This window comes from Epinephelus moara, chromosome 6 (genome assembly GCF_006386435.1).
Source record: "Epinephelus moara isolate mb chromosome 6, YSFRI_EMoa_1.0, whole genome shotgun sequence".
NCBI lineage: Eukaryota > Metazoa > Chordata > Actinopteri > Perciformes > Serranidae > Epinephelus > Epinephelus moara.
The window spans coordinates 42,879,838-42,894,692 of NC_065511.1; the positions used below are offsets into that span (position 1 = coordinate 42,879,838).

General features: G+C 41.2%; 2 protein-coding genes across 2 annotated transcripts in view; one reads left to right on the plus strand and one right to left on the minus strand.

Annotated features, from left to right (window-relative positions):
- The window catches only part of cmtm6 (CKLF-like MARVEL transmembrane domain containing 6), a 29,356-nt gene extending 14,973 nt beyond the window's left edge, over positions 1-14,383 (plus strand). The window contains exons 3-5 of the mRNA XM_050046379.1: positions 1,065-1,241; positions 8,197-8,295; positions 8,578-14,383. Of these exons, the coding sequence (XP_049902336.1) occupies positions 1,065-1,241; positions 8,197-8,295; positions 8,578-8,742 (441 nt within the window). The 3' untranslated portion in view covers positions 8,743-14,383. The remainder of the gene's footprint in view (positions 1-1,064; positions 1,242-8,196; positions 8,296-8,577) is intronic.
- On the minus strand, positions 2,030-7,493 carry LOC126391527 (uncharacterized). Its single transcript, XM_050046375.1, has 4 exons — positions 6,954-7,493; positions 4,349-4,892; positions 4,098-4,232; positions 2,030-2,419 (listed from the first exon to the last, which is right to left on the minus strand). The coding sequence occupies exons 1-2, from the start codon at positions 7,311-7,313 to the stop codon at positions 4,539-4,541; spliced, it is 714 nt and encodes a 237-aa protein (XP_049902332.1). The 5' UTR covers positions 7,314-7,493; the 3' UTR covers positions 2,030-2,419; positions 4,098-4,232; positions 4,349-4,538.
- Positions 14,384-14,855: the final 472 nt, after the last annotated feature.

Below are 14,855 nucleotides of genomic sequence, written 5' to 3' on the forward strand. Positions count from 1 at the left end.
TGGTTGTGCTGAAAATCCCAGTAAATACTCAGACCAGCCCGTCTGGCACCAACAACCATGCCACGTTCAAAGTCACTTCAATCACCTTTCTTCATCATTCTGATGCTCCGTTTGAACTTCAGCAGCTCGTCTTCACCATGTCTACATGACTAAATGTTAATGAGCTGCTGACACCTGATTGGCTGATTAGATATTTGTTAATGAGCAGTTGAACAGGTGTACCTAATAAAGTGGCTGGTGTGTGTGTGTGTGTTGCAGGTGTGTGATGATTCAATGAGAAGTGTTTTGTTTACGTGTCACATAAACAGGATCATTGATGTCTCTGAGGACTGACATGTTGGATTTCATCTTTAAGATCTCAGGTTTTAATGTTGTAAGAATCATAAATGGATCCAAACTGCTCTGTTTTACAAAATCTGACGACGCTGTGTCGGCTGATTTCCATTATTTAATCCTAAATGTTTTTGATGAGGATCTTTTAATTATGTTTTATCAGACAACAGTGACCTTTCACCCAGAGACATTTTCCAGTGTAAACATCAACCTGTCGGCGTCCTCTGGTGGACAAACTGTGTCTAACTGACCTTAAACACATCTTTGACATTTCTTTACTGACATGAACTTGCAGACATGTGTCAACTTTAATGGGGCAGCACTGCACATATGAAACTGGAGGTGTGGGACTCACACTCAGGAAGTTTTAATATGGCAAAAACTTAATTTCCTTTTATAATTTTTATGCATCAATTCAATCATGTGGAAGTCCTCTGCTACTATGTTTTATTGGAGGGAGACAAATGCACATGTTCTGAATATTGAGGGGGAAGTGTCCCCTGCATAACCCCCAAAATCTCTGTGTGTGTGTGTGTGTGTGTGTGTGTGTGTGTGTGTGTGTGTGTGTGTCATAGCCTGAAACAATCTGATAATTAGGACTGCAACTAACAATTGTGTTGGATAGATAGATAGATGTAACTCTGTAACTTGTAACAGGCTGTGGTTTTAAATCCTGCTTAAATAAAGTTTACACAAACACTAACCAGGTGTCTCCCGTCTCTCTCCGTCAGCTGCTGTCCTTCGTGGCCTTCATCATGGAGGAGGTGGTGAACAGCTGCGTCAGCTGTGGCGCCCTCTACTTCTTTGAGTTTGTCAGCTGCACAGCTTTCCTCTTCACCCTGCTGCTCCTCATCCTCCTCTCCACCACGCTGCACATCAGGACAGGCATCACCTGCTGGCCCACCCTGGTAAGAGCGGAGGGTCACCACCCTGATCCCATCACTCCTCCATATAAACTCCACCTGCCTGCCTCTGTCACGGACCGAGCTTTTTATCTGTTCCTTTGTTAATGGAATAGTTTGGAATTTTGGGAAATATATTTATGTTCTCTTCCTCTCTGAGAGTCAGAAGTTCAGGCTGACACCACTCTCATGTCTGTACAGTAACATGAAGCTGCAGCTGGTTAGCTTAGCTTAGCATAAAGACTGGAAACGGCTGCTCTGGTTATTTGGTATCACAGAAATCCAGTGATAGTTCTCTTTTCATACTTTGTGATCCAGCACCCAACCCAGTGGGCTTCGGGGATGTGCGTGTCCTATTCTTTATCATACAGTTCTCTGTACATCCCACACCTCTGACGTTTTACTGTCTTGTAGTCTCAGACACTTTCAGCACAGTTTCATCTCATATGATATGAAGCAGCCTCCTTCATTTATGGTTCTGATGATGTTGCTTGTAATTAACACCCCGCCTCTTTCACATGAGAGTGCTCATGGCTGATATGAAAACCCAGACTTGACTGAACTAGTTGATAACCAGCTTTGTGTTATCGCTTATCCAGATGGCCAGTGTGACGGGTTAGTCAAACCAGATAACAAGAAGATATCCTGGGTACGCTGATCTGGTTTTGTAGCACAGGCCTCTGGTGTTCAGGGGGCAGAGTTGTCTCAATTGTCAGATCATAACACAGTGATAAACGATGCACACACTGCATCATATGGGACCTTCTCACTGAGTGACACATACGGACACAATCACACATTCACACTGACTCTTTATTGCAGTGATGTCAGTTACACCCAGCTTTATCTGCACGTCATCACCTGTGTTTGAATATTAAAACTATGTTCAGGAACCATTATAAAAAACACCAGATTATGTTTACAAAAAGTATTCTCCAGTCATGCTCATGATGCAGCATGAACATGTCTGTGATGTGCTGACAGTCTGTTTGGTCCGTCATAACGACCAGAGTCAGAGCCGCTCTCTGAGCAGCCACAGTGTGCGGTGAAGCTGTCTCTGTTATTGTGTCCACGTCTCAGTGCTGCAGCTTCAGCACCAAACACACCCGCTCCTGCTGAATGATTGAGCTTCACAGGTTTATTATCCATGACCTGAATCTTCTCCTCTGTAAGAAATGGCTCACCTACAAAAAAAAGACAAAGATTTGGGAGATCATTAATCTCATATATTGATAACAACAACTCTCCCTGTCCAGCACGTAACTCTTATATATTAAAGAAGTGTGAAACCACGGCTTTAAAAGGAGGAAGTAACAAAGGTGTGTACTCGCAAATTAAAGATGCTCGACTGTCTCACTTTCAAGAGTGTGATGTTACACCCTGTCACGGTTATTCAGAGGATGTGTTCACATGCAAAGCAGTTGCCTGGTTACTGTAATACACACACACACACACACACACACACACACAGAGAGGTCAGTAATCAGGTTCTGCTTTGTTCCTGACTTTATTCCTGAAGCACATCTGTCTGATTGGAACTAAGGAGCTGCTTGTTTGATCAGTTTCTCTCCTCACACTCTGAACGTGCCTGAACAGTCAAATGTTGAGCAGCAGAAACCAGCTTGTTAATTTCAGTTTCGGTCAGACATCAGGTGGAATTCTGTATTTTCATCCAGCTGCTGTGAAGCTCTCTGTGTCTGTTGTTCTGCACATGCTCACATTAATCGAACTTTTTTTTTTTTTTTTCAATTATGATTTCGGCTTCCAACGACTATGATGACAAGATGATCGGGATGAAACAATTGCTGCACCGCACTGTCTTCACAAAAATGCTCACGTTTTGTCTTGTACTCGCAGTGTTTGCCAACTTTTTGACTTTCTCACTGGATTTAACAACTTTATAGACCCTTTATTGACTTTATCTGTAAAATATAACCCACCGCAGGTTCAGCCTTTAGAGCTAACATTTCATTTACGGCATCACCTGAATGTGTCGATCAGCAGAACTGAGTCAGGTACATTGCTAACAAGCTCAGATTCCTGGTAGTTTACTTTATGATATGTGTGAATGCTGGATTTTTACTTTTTACCCAGAGGTCATCATGTTGAAAGATGAAATAGCTGTTACTGTGAAAACTTTCAGAGTTATGAAATCCTTTCTGAGTATTGCAAACTGTTTCTGGGCAGAGTTTCTTGGAACTGGACTTCCTGGATGTTCTATTCTCTGAGTCTAAGTAACCAGGACAGGGTTTGATGAGGGAGGCTCATTGTCGTGTTTCTGCTTCAGCAGCATTGTTGCCTCACAACACGAGGGTTCCTGGTTCGAACCCGGTGTGGGGGAGTCCCTCTGTGCAGAGTCTGCATGTTCTCCCTGTGTCAGTGTGGGTTTCCTCCAGGTGCTCCAGCTTCCTCCCACAGTCCAAAGACATGCAGGTTAATTGATAACTCTAAATTGTCCGTAGGTGTGAATGTGAGTGTGAATGGTTGTCTGTCTCTATGTGTCAGCCCTGTGATAGTCTGGTGACCTGTCCAGGGTGAACCCTGCCTCTCACCCAATTCCAGCTGGGATAGGCTCCACCCCCTCATGACCCCTAACAGGATAAGCGGTTATGGAAAAATTAATGAAGGTAATCGTGTCGAAAGATAAAATAGCTGTTACTGTGAAAACCTTCCAGAGTTACGAAATCCTCTGAGTATTACAAACTGTTTCTGGGCAGAGTTTCTTGGAATTGGACTTCCTGTCTGAGTAACCAGGACAGGGTTTGATGAGGGAAGTTCATTGTCACATGTTTCTGCTTCAGGATGAAGCAGAGACTTCTACCTCTGAAGTCTTCCTTTGTATCTGTTGAAAATGATACTGACCCTTTCTTGCTGTATGTCGGGGTGGTGCTCATGATGCGCTGTATGTCAGAGTAGCCATGTCAGCTCCATGGTCCCAAAGCTCAGGTCGTCCTCTTATGAAGCTGATTGTCTCCACAGCAACAGAACAGATGGATTCTGTCACCAAAAACACATTAATACGAATTCTTAGGAGGAAATACAGACTGACAGACAGCTTTATGCAGAACTGGAATAATGTCTAAAAGAATTTCACATGAACACAAACAGCTGACCTGCACCACTTTGTTTCCTTTGTGGGGTCGAACATGAAGGTGTGGTGCAGCCCTGAGCACAGCTGGATCAGCAGATGTGGTTCAGCAGTCGCCGTCTCAGGCTCAGTGTTTCTGATTATTAAAAAGTCTCCTCCTCATATCAAACGCTGGTCCAGTGAACAGAACGGCAGCAGCAGTGAGCAGCTGCGGTTTATGGAAGTATGTCTCTCAGGTGAGGAGAGGACTTCCACACACCGGAGTGTCCGCCATGACAGCTCCACTTCACCCTCATCTGTGCACCTGAGTGGAACACCTCCTTCTCTACGATGGGTTCTCCGCATGTCTGACACCTCCTGAACAGCTCCATCAGGCTGCGGTTATAAACAATAATGCAGTCCTTGTCGGCGTCTTCGTCGGACTCGTCAGATGTTGTCGCTGAGTTGAACTCTGGTTCTGAGTGGAAGCTGTCGTCACGAGGGTCGACTGACACCACGATGCAGAAGCTTTCGTCGGACGCTGCTGCTGGAGGAGACTGAGAGGAGCTCCCTGCAGCTCCACCGGCCACCTGCCAACAACAGAACCAGATCATGGAGATGAGAGATAGAGATGACAAAGAAATGTATATGCAAGTATGAAGGCAGTTCTCAACATAAAAGGAAGTAGTAATGAGCCTGAAAGGATAACTTAAGTATTTTTCAACCTGGGCCTTTTTTTCCTCCATATTTTTGTGTCTAAGTGACTAATCAAGAAAAGTTTTTGAAATCAGTCCAGTGAAGCAGCTGCAGCTGGCAACAGCAAAATCGGCTGCTTTGAAACCACACGGGGCAAGTGTGCACCGTCAATGTACGTCCAGTGAAAATGTTTGTTTTTGCCACTGACAGGCTCAGATGGTTATTATAAGTGTCTGACAACGTTATGGAAAGGATCCCTACAGGGTAAGACCTTTTTGTCAAGGACTAAGCTCCTTTTTGTGTCACCAGAAACAACTGTAAAAATCATTATTGCCAAAACCCACTGGACTCTATTCAAACCAACAGTACTTTTATCATTCATTTATTCCACTGCTCAAACAATCACCAGCTCTGGTATGGTTCAAATTAACCCTTAATTCCCCCAGTTAGATGTGAAAATATGCTGCCTCTATACACGCTTAAATTACTCTTAATTTAAATGGAGTCTGGTTGGTTTGGTGATGGCGGTTTTGGGGCTGTCTATAGTTTAGCAAAAAGGATCTTGCTCTTTGACAAAAAGGTCTATCTCTGCATGTGTCCTTTCCATAAAGAGTAAGCTACAAACAGCCCCAAAATCGCCATCACCAAACCAACCAGACTCCTTTTAAATTAAGAGGAATTTAAGCGTGGAAAGCGTCAGCACATTTTCACCTCCACCTGGGGAAATTAAGGGTTTATTTGAACCAAATCAGAGTTGGTGATTGTTCGAGCAGTGGAAAGACGAACCAAGACAGCCTTTTTTTTTTTGTTGTATTTTGCTTCTGTTGACTTTGAATGAAGTTTGTCTTACGATGATAAAAGTACTGTTTATTTAAATAGAATCTGGTGGGTTTGGCAATAGTGATTTTTAAGGCTGTTTCTGGTTACACAAAAAGATCTTAGTCCCTGTCTGAAAAGTCTATCTCTGCATGGGTCCTTTCCATAATGTTGTCTAGGGTTGGGTTGGTATGAGAAAAAAAAAAAAAGGTCAGGTTTTTGTGAAAAACTGCATCAAGTCGGTAATACCGGATTTTCGCCACTTGGGGGCAGAATTGACTAATTTAAAATACAAAACGACCATAGGACCACAGAGTGACAGTAACATGTTGTTTCTTTTATTCCTTACAAATAAATTTGCAGGTTTAGCTTACTCGTGCAAACAAGGGTTGCCTCCTTCGTCTGGCTCAAAGCCAAAGTGTTGCCATATTGGCGCATTCTTAGATTTCTTCGAGACTAAATTGTCCGCCATTATCGATTCCCCGTCACTATTAAACAAACTCCAGGCTACAGTAGAGGCCTTGGCGCATGCACACTCGTACCCCCTAGCTCAGTCCCCGCCCCACCCCCACCCCCCTCTCTCTCCTGCTCGCTGTGTGCTTGGCGAAGAGGCAGACACAGGCTGTAAAATGACGTATGCGGTCTGGTCGGTCTAAAAAAAAAAAACCTCGGTCCAAGACGGACTACCGAACCAAATTGGTATTACCGAGAACCGACCCAACCCTAATGTTGTCAGACACTTATAATAACAATCTGAGCCTGTCAGTGGCAAAAACAAACACTTTTAATGGACATATATTAACGATGCACAGTTGCCCCATGTGGTTACACATTGAAGCCAGTTTTGCTGTGGTTTGCTGCAGCCCTCTCACACAATTACTGGACCAGTATCAAAGCTTGTTGTTCCCAACAAAGTCATGGGGAAACAGGGTTCAGGTTGAAATATCTAAGTTATCCTTCAAGGCAGGTAAAAGGGGGCCCCCGTCCCCCCAATTAATTGAATCCGCCTCTGTTAAATTCACTGACAGGTTAAACCTTCATTATTAAAGTCAAATGTGTTGCTGCTGACACGGACGGAAGAATAAAAGACACCTGGACTTGACTAACTACAGTCAGTGTTACCTATAATGAGTATTTACCTGAGTTCTGGTTCTCTTTGGAGCCGGCGGAGATGTGTCAGCGCTGCCCGGCTCACCGTGCTGTCTCCCGGGGAACACTGACGGCACAGCGCCGCTCTTCAACACCGGCTTGGGCGCGATGTTCAGTATCTTAGCTCGGAAGTCCTCTTCGTAGTCCTCCGGCTGGAAGTGCAGACTGCACACTCTTACCCCGCTGTATTTAGACACCGGGGTGTTTTCATCAAACCTTGGGTTCTGTATCGCCTTCAGCCATATTTTACAGCGCTGCGGGTCTCTGGTTGGTAAACCGTGGAAAATAACCCCCATAGACTTCGCCTCGTCGTAGCCTTTACACCCGGGAACACAACACCTCCACGGCATCGGGGCAGCGCCGAACGATCCACAAACAACTGAACAAGTGTGAAATGTAAAAAAATAACTTACATTGTACTGTAGCGGTGAAATATTTGTTTGTTTGTCATGTAATCACAGGCTGTGTAATGAAGGGAGGACGTTCGCTTAACAGTCAGCAACTTCCGTTATTCTTCTTCTACTAACCGATTTCCGGCAGGTTGTAACCTGTGAGGCGCAGTGCTGCCCCCCACAGGCAGTACTTTTTTAAATAGCCACAGGTAACGGGCAGCAGAGGTGAAAGAAGTACTCAGATCTTTCACGTGGGTCTGAACTCAGATCAGTTTTCTCTGACAGAGATTAAACGAGAGCATAAATAGAGAGATGTTGAGCTTTTCAAATGATGATCAGTAAGTTTGTGCTCGTAAATCAGCCCTTAAACCTGTCACACACTGCTGGAGACATGACACACACATTATTTTATACAACCTGTCACCTTGATTCTGATTCCTGATCCACGATCACTGGATTAGATTAAAGGGAAAAACATAGAAAACACAATGACAGTTTGATCCCTACAAAGATGATTTCTGTGTGTGTGTGTGTGTGTGTGTGTGTGTGTGTGTGTGTGTGTGTGCGTGTGTGTTAAACAAAGCACATGTAGCCTGTTAGCTCTGGAGGAGCTGGCAGGTGGATGTTGTCTCCTCTGAACAGATCCACAGGCTAACTGTTCCCATCTGTTTCCAGTCTTTATGCTAAGCTAAGCTAACCAGCTGCTGCCTGTAGCTTCATATTCACTGTACAGACGTGAGAGGGAAGTGAATCAGCATGTTTTCCTTTAAAGTGAACACGAGACAAAGTCCTCAACTAATCATCTTCATCATCTTCATCATCATCTTCTTCTGTTTGGCAGGACTTCGTGTACACCGCTGTCATCGCTGCGTTGTTCCTCATCGCCTCCGTTGTTTTTGCTTCAGACAACGGAAGCACGACGATGGAGAGAAGTGCTGTGGTGAGGAAACATCAAACTCACACTGCTCTCCTTTGTTACCTCCTTCTTTCCTCCTCTACCTCCTTCTTTCCTTTATTACTTCCAACTGTCCTCCTTCACCTCCTGCTTTCCTTTCATACCTCCTCCGTTTCTTTTTTACGTCCTTATTTCCTCCTCTACCTCCTTATTTTCTGTCTCCTCCTTCCTTCCCTCCCCCCTTCCTTCCTTTCCTACTTGATAATTAAAGTTAACTTTCTCTCAGATTTTTTAAAATATAATTTATGGCTCCATCTCCTCCTGCAGGTGTTTGGCTTCTTGGCGTCAGTGATGTTTATCATTGACCTCGGCTGGTTCGTGAAGGATCGTGGGATTCCCTTTAAGAAAGACGCAAAGCAGCAGCCCAGTAACGGCGGCCCGGCGATAGTGGAGGCTCAGCCTGAGACGGAGAAACTCAACGCTGGAGAATAAGTCTGTTTCTATGTTCATGCGTTTGTTACGCAGAGGTCACATGATTTTACGCACTATTCTTTTACCGTGGCGACAGGAGGTGGAGCGGCCATTTTGAAAGTCATTTTAAACTCGTTCATCGCTCAGGACGCTCTGTGCTGCAATCATCAACATAATCAATGCTCCAATAATGAATCGATCGCAGCGCAGAGCGTCCGTCAGTTTTTTAAAACCAGCAGGTGTGTTCTGTGTTTAATTTAACAAACAGGAAGTAGACGTCTCTTCCTGTTTGTTAAAAACCTTTTTGAAAGAAGAAGAGAGACACTAAACCACAGAACCACTAAATACTGTAAAGTCTATTTTTATCAGAGGTCGACACTCCAGCAACACCTGTAGTAGAACTAGACAACAACTTCATAACAACACGGACGCGTCTCTGCTCGTTGTGTCACAATAATGTTGTTCAGTACACGACACGTGTTGCTGGAGTTTTGACGTCTTCAGATTTGTTTCCCTTCTTCATGCACCTTGGAAGTAGATGAAGCTGTGCCAGAAACCTCCACCCTGCTTCTACCCTACAGTTTATTTCTTTAAACAACACAATGAATTTAATCAATATATGGCTTTTCTTTTTTATTATTAAAGGTATACTGTGCAGGATTGTTGGCTGAACATGCTCGCCAGCAAAAGTAAAAGTCAACCAGAGATTCTTCCTGTTTAGTGTTCTGCGTGGCAATATTTGCTTTTTTATTTGTTTGTTCGTTTTCGGGGCTGTTTCTCTTGGATGCCTGCTGCGTACTGTCTGGCACCTGGTCGCTACGTTTTTTTTAAAAAACACACATTATACACACATTAAACATGGCTTAATAGAGACAGTTTCAAACGCAAATCAGCTTCACTATAACTCGCAGCATTCACAGACAAACACTTGTCTTTCTCTGGACAAATGTTCCAAACAAATACAACATGCTAATGTTATTAGCACAAGCCTATGGCATTTTACATTGTATAAGTTAGCCTAGCAGCTAGCAGAGATTTCCTCTGCTCATATGAAGCCAGGATAAATCACACACAAGACTTAAAATACTATTTTAGTGGAGGCTTTATTGTCTTCACAATTTATTGTTTCTTATCTGTGAAATTAAAGTAAATCAAAGATTGTTTCCACTGAGGGGAATGGTTTCAGCTTACAGAGACAGACAGGAGGTCTGCGTCACTGTGACGTGTAGTTACATTTCTGGGGAGGTGCACGTCAGGCTACAGCGTAGGTTACAGCTTCAGTTCAATGCAGAAATATAAATTCTGCCGTAGAGTGGGTCATAAGTGCTGATTTAAGAGAGATTTACACTTACGATGTAGACGTACATAGCAAAGGAAATCGCCGCTAGGCTAATTTATACAATGTAAAATGCCATAGGCTTGTGCTAATAACAGCATGTTGTATTTGTGGGGAAAATGTGTCCAGATAAAGACAAGTGTTTTGTCTTGTGAGTTATAGTGAAGCTGATTTGTGTACTTGTGTTTGAAATTGTCGCCGACCAGTGTCTGGAGGTGTAACTGCAGAGTGACATAGACACACCACCGTACAAGTATAAATGCTCACAATGGCGACGGCTCTGCATAGAGCTGATGCAGAAGTATAAATCCACTTTAAGAGGGATTATTTCTGTAATCTGAGTCTATACATTGTTTTTTAGCAAAATCCTGCGTAGTATACTTTTAAATATCTTGAATTTAAAATTGTCTTTGTCGAAACTTGCCTTGAAACACATTTTGTTTAAATTGTCCACAAAAATCAAATTCTATGTCATAAAATTTTCTCAATTCACTGAACAGTTTTTGATGTAAGTCACTGGTTCCCAACCTGTGGGTCAGGACGCTCTGTGGGGTCCAAGATTAATCTGAGGGGTCACGAATGATCAGAAAGGAAAAACAAATCACATTGCACGCATTAACCTCCTCAGCACGCATTAACCTCCTCAGACCACAAAAATCTTTTAAATGAAACAATCAGATGAGGAGAGATCACTGTGGTGTCGGAAACACTACTGTGTGGTATTAATTTTTTTCTGTTCGGGCCCTGACGCCTCAAAAAAAAGACAGATTTCGACAGTTTTTATAGTTTGTGCTGAAATGAAGGAACTCTGCTCAACAAAGAAAATGTGTCTTTATAATGATTTTAAGAAACTTTTAAAGTATCTCTATAACCAGCCTCAAACAGCAGCAACAAGTCGTTTCTGATTATAAGTAATAATCTGAAATAAAACAGATTATTGCTTCAACTAGAATCTGATGATGAACAGTCAAACATTACATCTAATTTCTATACAGACCAGCAGGTGGAGCTGTTTGATTTAACATCCTCTCCTCTGGACCTGTGCGGAGGGTTTTTTTTTTCTGCTGCTCAAATCAGTGCTGCAGAGTTTCTTAACATGCATCAAAATTTTCATCATTACAAGAAAGGAGACTCTTTTTTTTATCCAAAATCCAGTAAAACTAACTGAAATAAATCCTGAGATTCACTGTGTTTTGACAGATTCAGTTCTGACACTTTGGGGCTTCCATATGTCACAAAAAGACCTGAACGGCCAAAGATTCAAACACTTCATTTCTGTTTTCCTCGTGTTAACAAGTTACTTTGGTCATGAGAGAGATCTCAAGATAACGAAGTTCCTGAAATAATGAGATATAGGTGCCCCAGATATATAAAGCCTTAATCCTGCTGGAACCTTTCCATCGTGTGGCAATGTCAGATGACAATGAGCAGATCATTACATCACATTCCTCTTGAGTCAAGGCTGATTTATGCCACGTGCTTGATTATTTTATGCCCTGCTGTTATAGATTATATACACAGTCTTTTTTATTACATTTTTTTATTTGTACACATAAAACTGCATAAAATCCAAATAGTAAAAAAGAAAAAATGACATAAACATGAAAATAACGACAGAGAAATGCAGATTTAATGTTACTGTGGTGGATATATATCTGCAAAGTTATAAATTAAATAGTGCATCCTGATTGTGTGCGAACAGTACGTTCTTCTGACGCGCAGCTGCAGCACCGACTGAAAATACAAAGAAAAGTATGAGATTTCGAACGCACCCTAAATCTGGATCGTGTTCGTAGAGACGAGACGTTCAGCCGAACACACCTGAGATGATTTTCTTTGTTGAGTTTTCAGACTACAAACATTCAGCACACAAACATCACCAAAACCTCCCTGAGAGCCAAAAGCACCTGGTTCACTCTGACGAGGTGGATAAACATCTGACCTCTGACCTCTGACCTCCCTGTGGACCACTTTATTATTCCACCACTTTGTTTCCAGCTTCGTTCCTGAATTGTTCTCTGTCAGACCTTTAATCTGAAGCAGCCTCGTGACCGAGACGGCTCTGTGTGTTTTTATTTCGCCTGTTTCCTGTTTCTTGTTTCTAAAGGCTGAAATATATGGTTTTGATATTGTTTTATATTCTCAAGCTTGTATTGGTTTTGACTTCATAATCTATTTGATCATGTTCACAGTTTTTTTATTTTAAATGTTTTAATCATCTTAATCGCTCTGTGTTGTTTTAAGTGAATGTTTTATGAAGGAAATGTTTCTACGAATCATTACATGAGGAAAAGTAATCAGCTGTTTGTCATCCCGTCTGGATTTTACTGGTCGTAAATTTAGTTGTTTCATTTTTTTTTTTCTCCTCAGGCGAGACGCACCAGGTGAAAACATTTTCATGCACTGGTCAGTTTTGAGATTTGGGGCTCTTCAGCTCCCGTATCGAGTCTGGTTTCAGACTAGTGTAAAGAAAACATCCAGATCACACATGTAGGTGTCGCAGTCGTTCAGATTTCTGCTCTTGAAAATGTTAGCAAAACTGGCATGTTTAATTATATAATATCTTATTTGGATATTTAAAAATGCAATTGCAGAAAACTTTTCATACAAAAAATAATTGTCTTAATGTAGGGAAGTTTCATGGTGACATCTGTAAGTTAAAGTCTTTTCACCTGGGGTGTCTCTCTTTGATAAAAAGGATTTTTTACTGTTTAACAGTTTAAAGGAATTCTTCACCCGAACGTGTCAATGGTTAAGTTATTATACCAACCCAAAATATCTTTGTTCAAGGTTATGGTTTTAATGGTTTCAGGGTTTAATCACTTAAATGAAGGAATAAAAACCATCAAACTATTTCATGCAGGATCATAATGGGCCCCTGGGCACAGACTTATAAAGGGCCCCCAAACCCATCTTCATAAGAGCAAGACCTCCACGCTGACCTGTTTGATTTGAGAGGTCGTTTTGTGTTTCTCTGTGGTCGCTTTGTCTCTTTTTGTACCATGTTGTGTGTTTTTTTTAATCTATGTGCAGTTGTTTTATGTCTCTTTGAGGTCCTGTCATGTCCCTTTGAAGTTGTTTTACACGTCTTTGTGGTCGTTCTGAGTCTCTTTGCAGTTGTTTTGTGTGTCTTTGTGGGCATTTTGTGTCGCTCTGTGGTCGTCGTGTGCCTCTTTGTAGTTGTTTCGGGCCCTTGTGCCTGTGCCAGGTGATCCAGTTCACCATGTCTGGGGTTCAAGGATCAAATTAAAATAATCACATTTGGGTGAAATATTCCTTTAATATTTTAGATGTGATTGCCAGCCAATCACTGGAAGAGTTAAAATCCCTTCAGCCTCCGAGGCACAAAGAGTTTGTTCATCCTTTAGTCACATTAACACATTCTGAAAAGTTGATTTTTTTCGGCTCATGTTTAAACTTTTATGCCCAGAAAGTGAAGCGGACTGCAAGTCAAAAACACAAACAACCAACTGCCATCTGTTCTTCATGTGTGTGAAATGTTTCCAAATGTTTAAAGATGAAAAGTATTTTGTTCTTTTGCATTGTTTTTAAAGAGTGGTCACATTTTTCTACTTTCACTTTGTGTCCAAAGTCTGAAATTTGTAAATTTGAGTAGTAGTGTGAAGCGAGCGCGTCAGAATCATGAGATGTTTGATGTAACTGTGACATAATCATGAGATGTCGAGTCTTAATTTTGACACATTGATAATGTACACTTGTGTTGGACTTCCGCACAGAAGGGACCTGATTTTATGGAGAAAAGATCATCTGTTAAAAAGAAACACACGTCACAGATTAAAACCACAGAAACCATCAGATTTAATTCAGGGTCCAAACAGTTAACGATGGACGACGAAATCTGAGGGTTTTAATTTTCTATGTTTGATTTTCTCTTGCCTTACAGTGACGTTTATAATCGTGGGAACAACATTCTGACAGTCAGACAGTATATTGATAAATAATGATTAAATACACTGGAAAACCAAGTGGGAATCTTTTTAAATAAAGATATATTTTCTCAATCGCGTCAGTCAGACAATCCAGAAATCTGTTTTTATATCAAGATGATTGACTTTCATGTTCAGGACCAAGGAGAGATTATTTTGAAGAAAATAAATGTTTTTGTAATATATATATTTCCATGATATTTCTCTGTTCTGTGCCTGTAAAAATAGATTAGTTTTTCATCCAGATATGTCCTAACACAAAATACTGTATGAAGGTACAGTAAAGATTCACTTTGTCTTTGAAATTTGCTGCAATTTAATTTCTGATTTCATCATCGTATTATTCTGTCATGTAATAAACACATTTTCAAGAAATAAATGTGTGGGTTTTAGTTAATATTAATTATTCATAAATTGATTGTTAAAGTATATAATTGTCATAGTTTTTATGTTATTTCAAGCACAGTAAGGTGAATTTTATACTGAAGCTAAAACTGCGTTGCATACTTTCTTTATTAGTTAACAATAACAAAATGTTACCTCAAAAATACGTCATAGTTTTCATTCATGTACCAAAATCCTATGAATGTAAAGATATTTATCCTTTAGACTCATTTTGTAAATCTGAAATTAGTATTCGCCTACTTGTCTCTTTTTAGATTCATACTTTCTTTAAATTATGTGTAAAAACGTACATGTCCAATAACAATGTCTGAAACAAAAACTCAAACAGCTGCTGCTCATCTGGAAGATATTATAAAACACGTTTAATCATTTGTCAATTATTTGTTATATTCATTCTAACATTTCTGTAATCAGTTTTTTCAGTCCCTGCTTCATGTTACAGATCT

Coding starts and splice junctions, on each gene's coding strand:
- LOC126391527 (XM_050046375.1), bottom strand. CDS start 7,313: ATGCCGTGGAGGTGTTGTGTTCCCGGGTGTAAAGGCTACGACGAGGCG. Junction 4,893..6,953: donor CAAAGAGAACCAGAACTCAG/GTAAATACTCAT, acceptor TGTTGTTGGCAG/GTGGCCGGTGGAGCTGCAGG.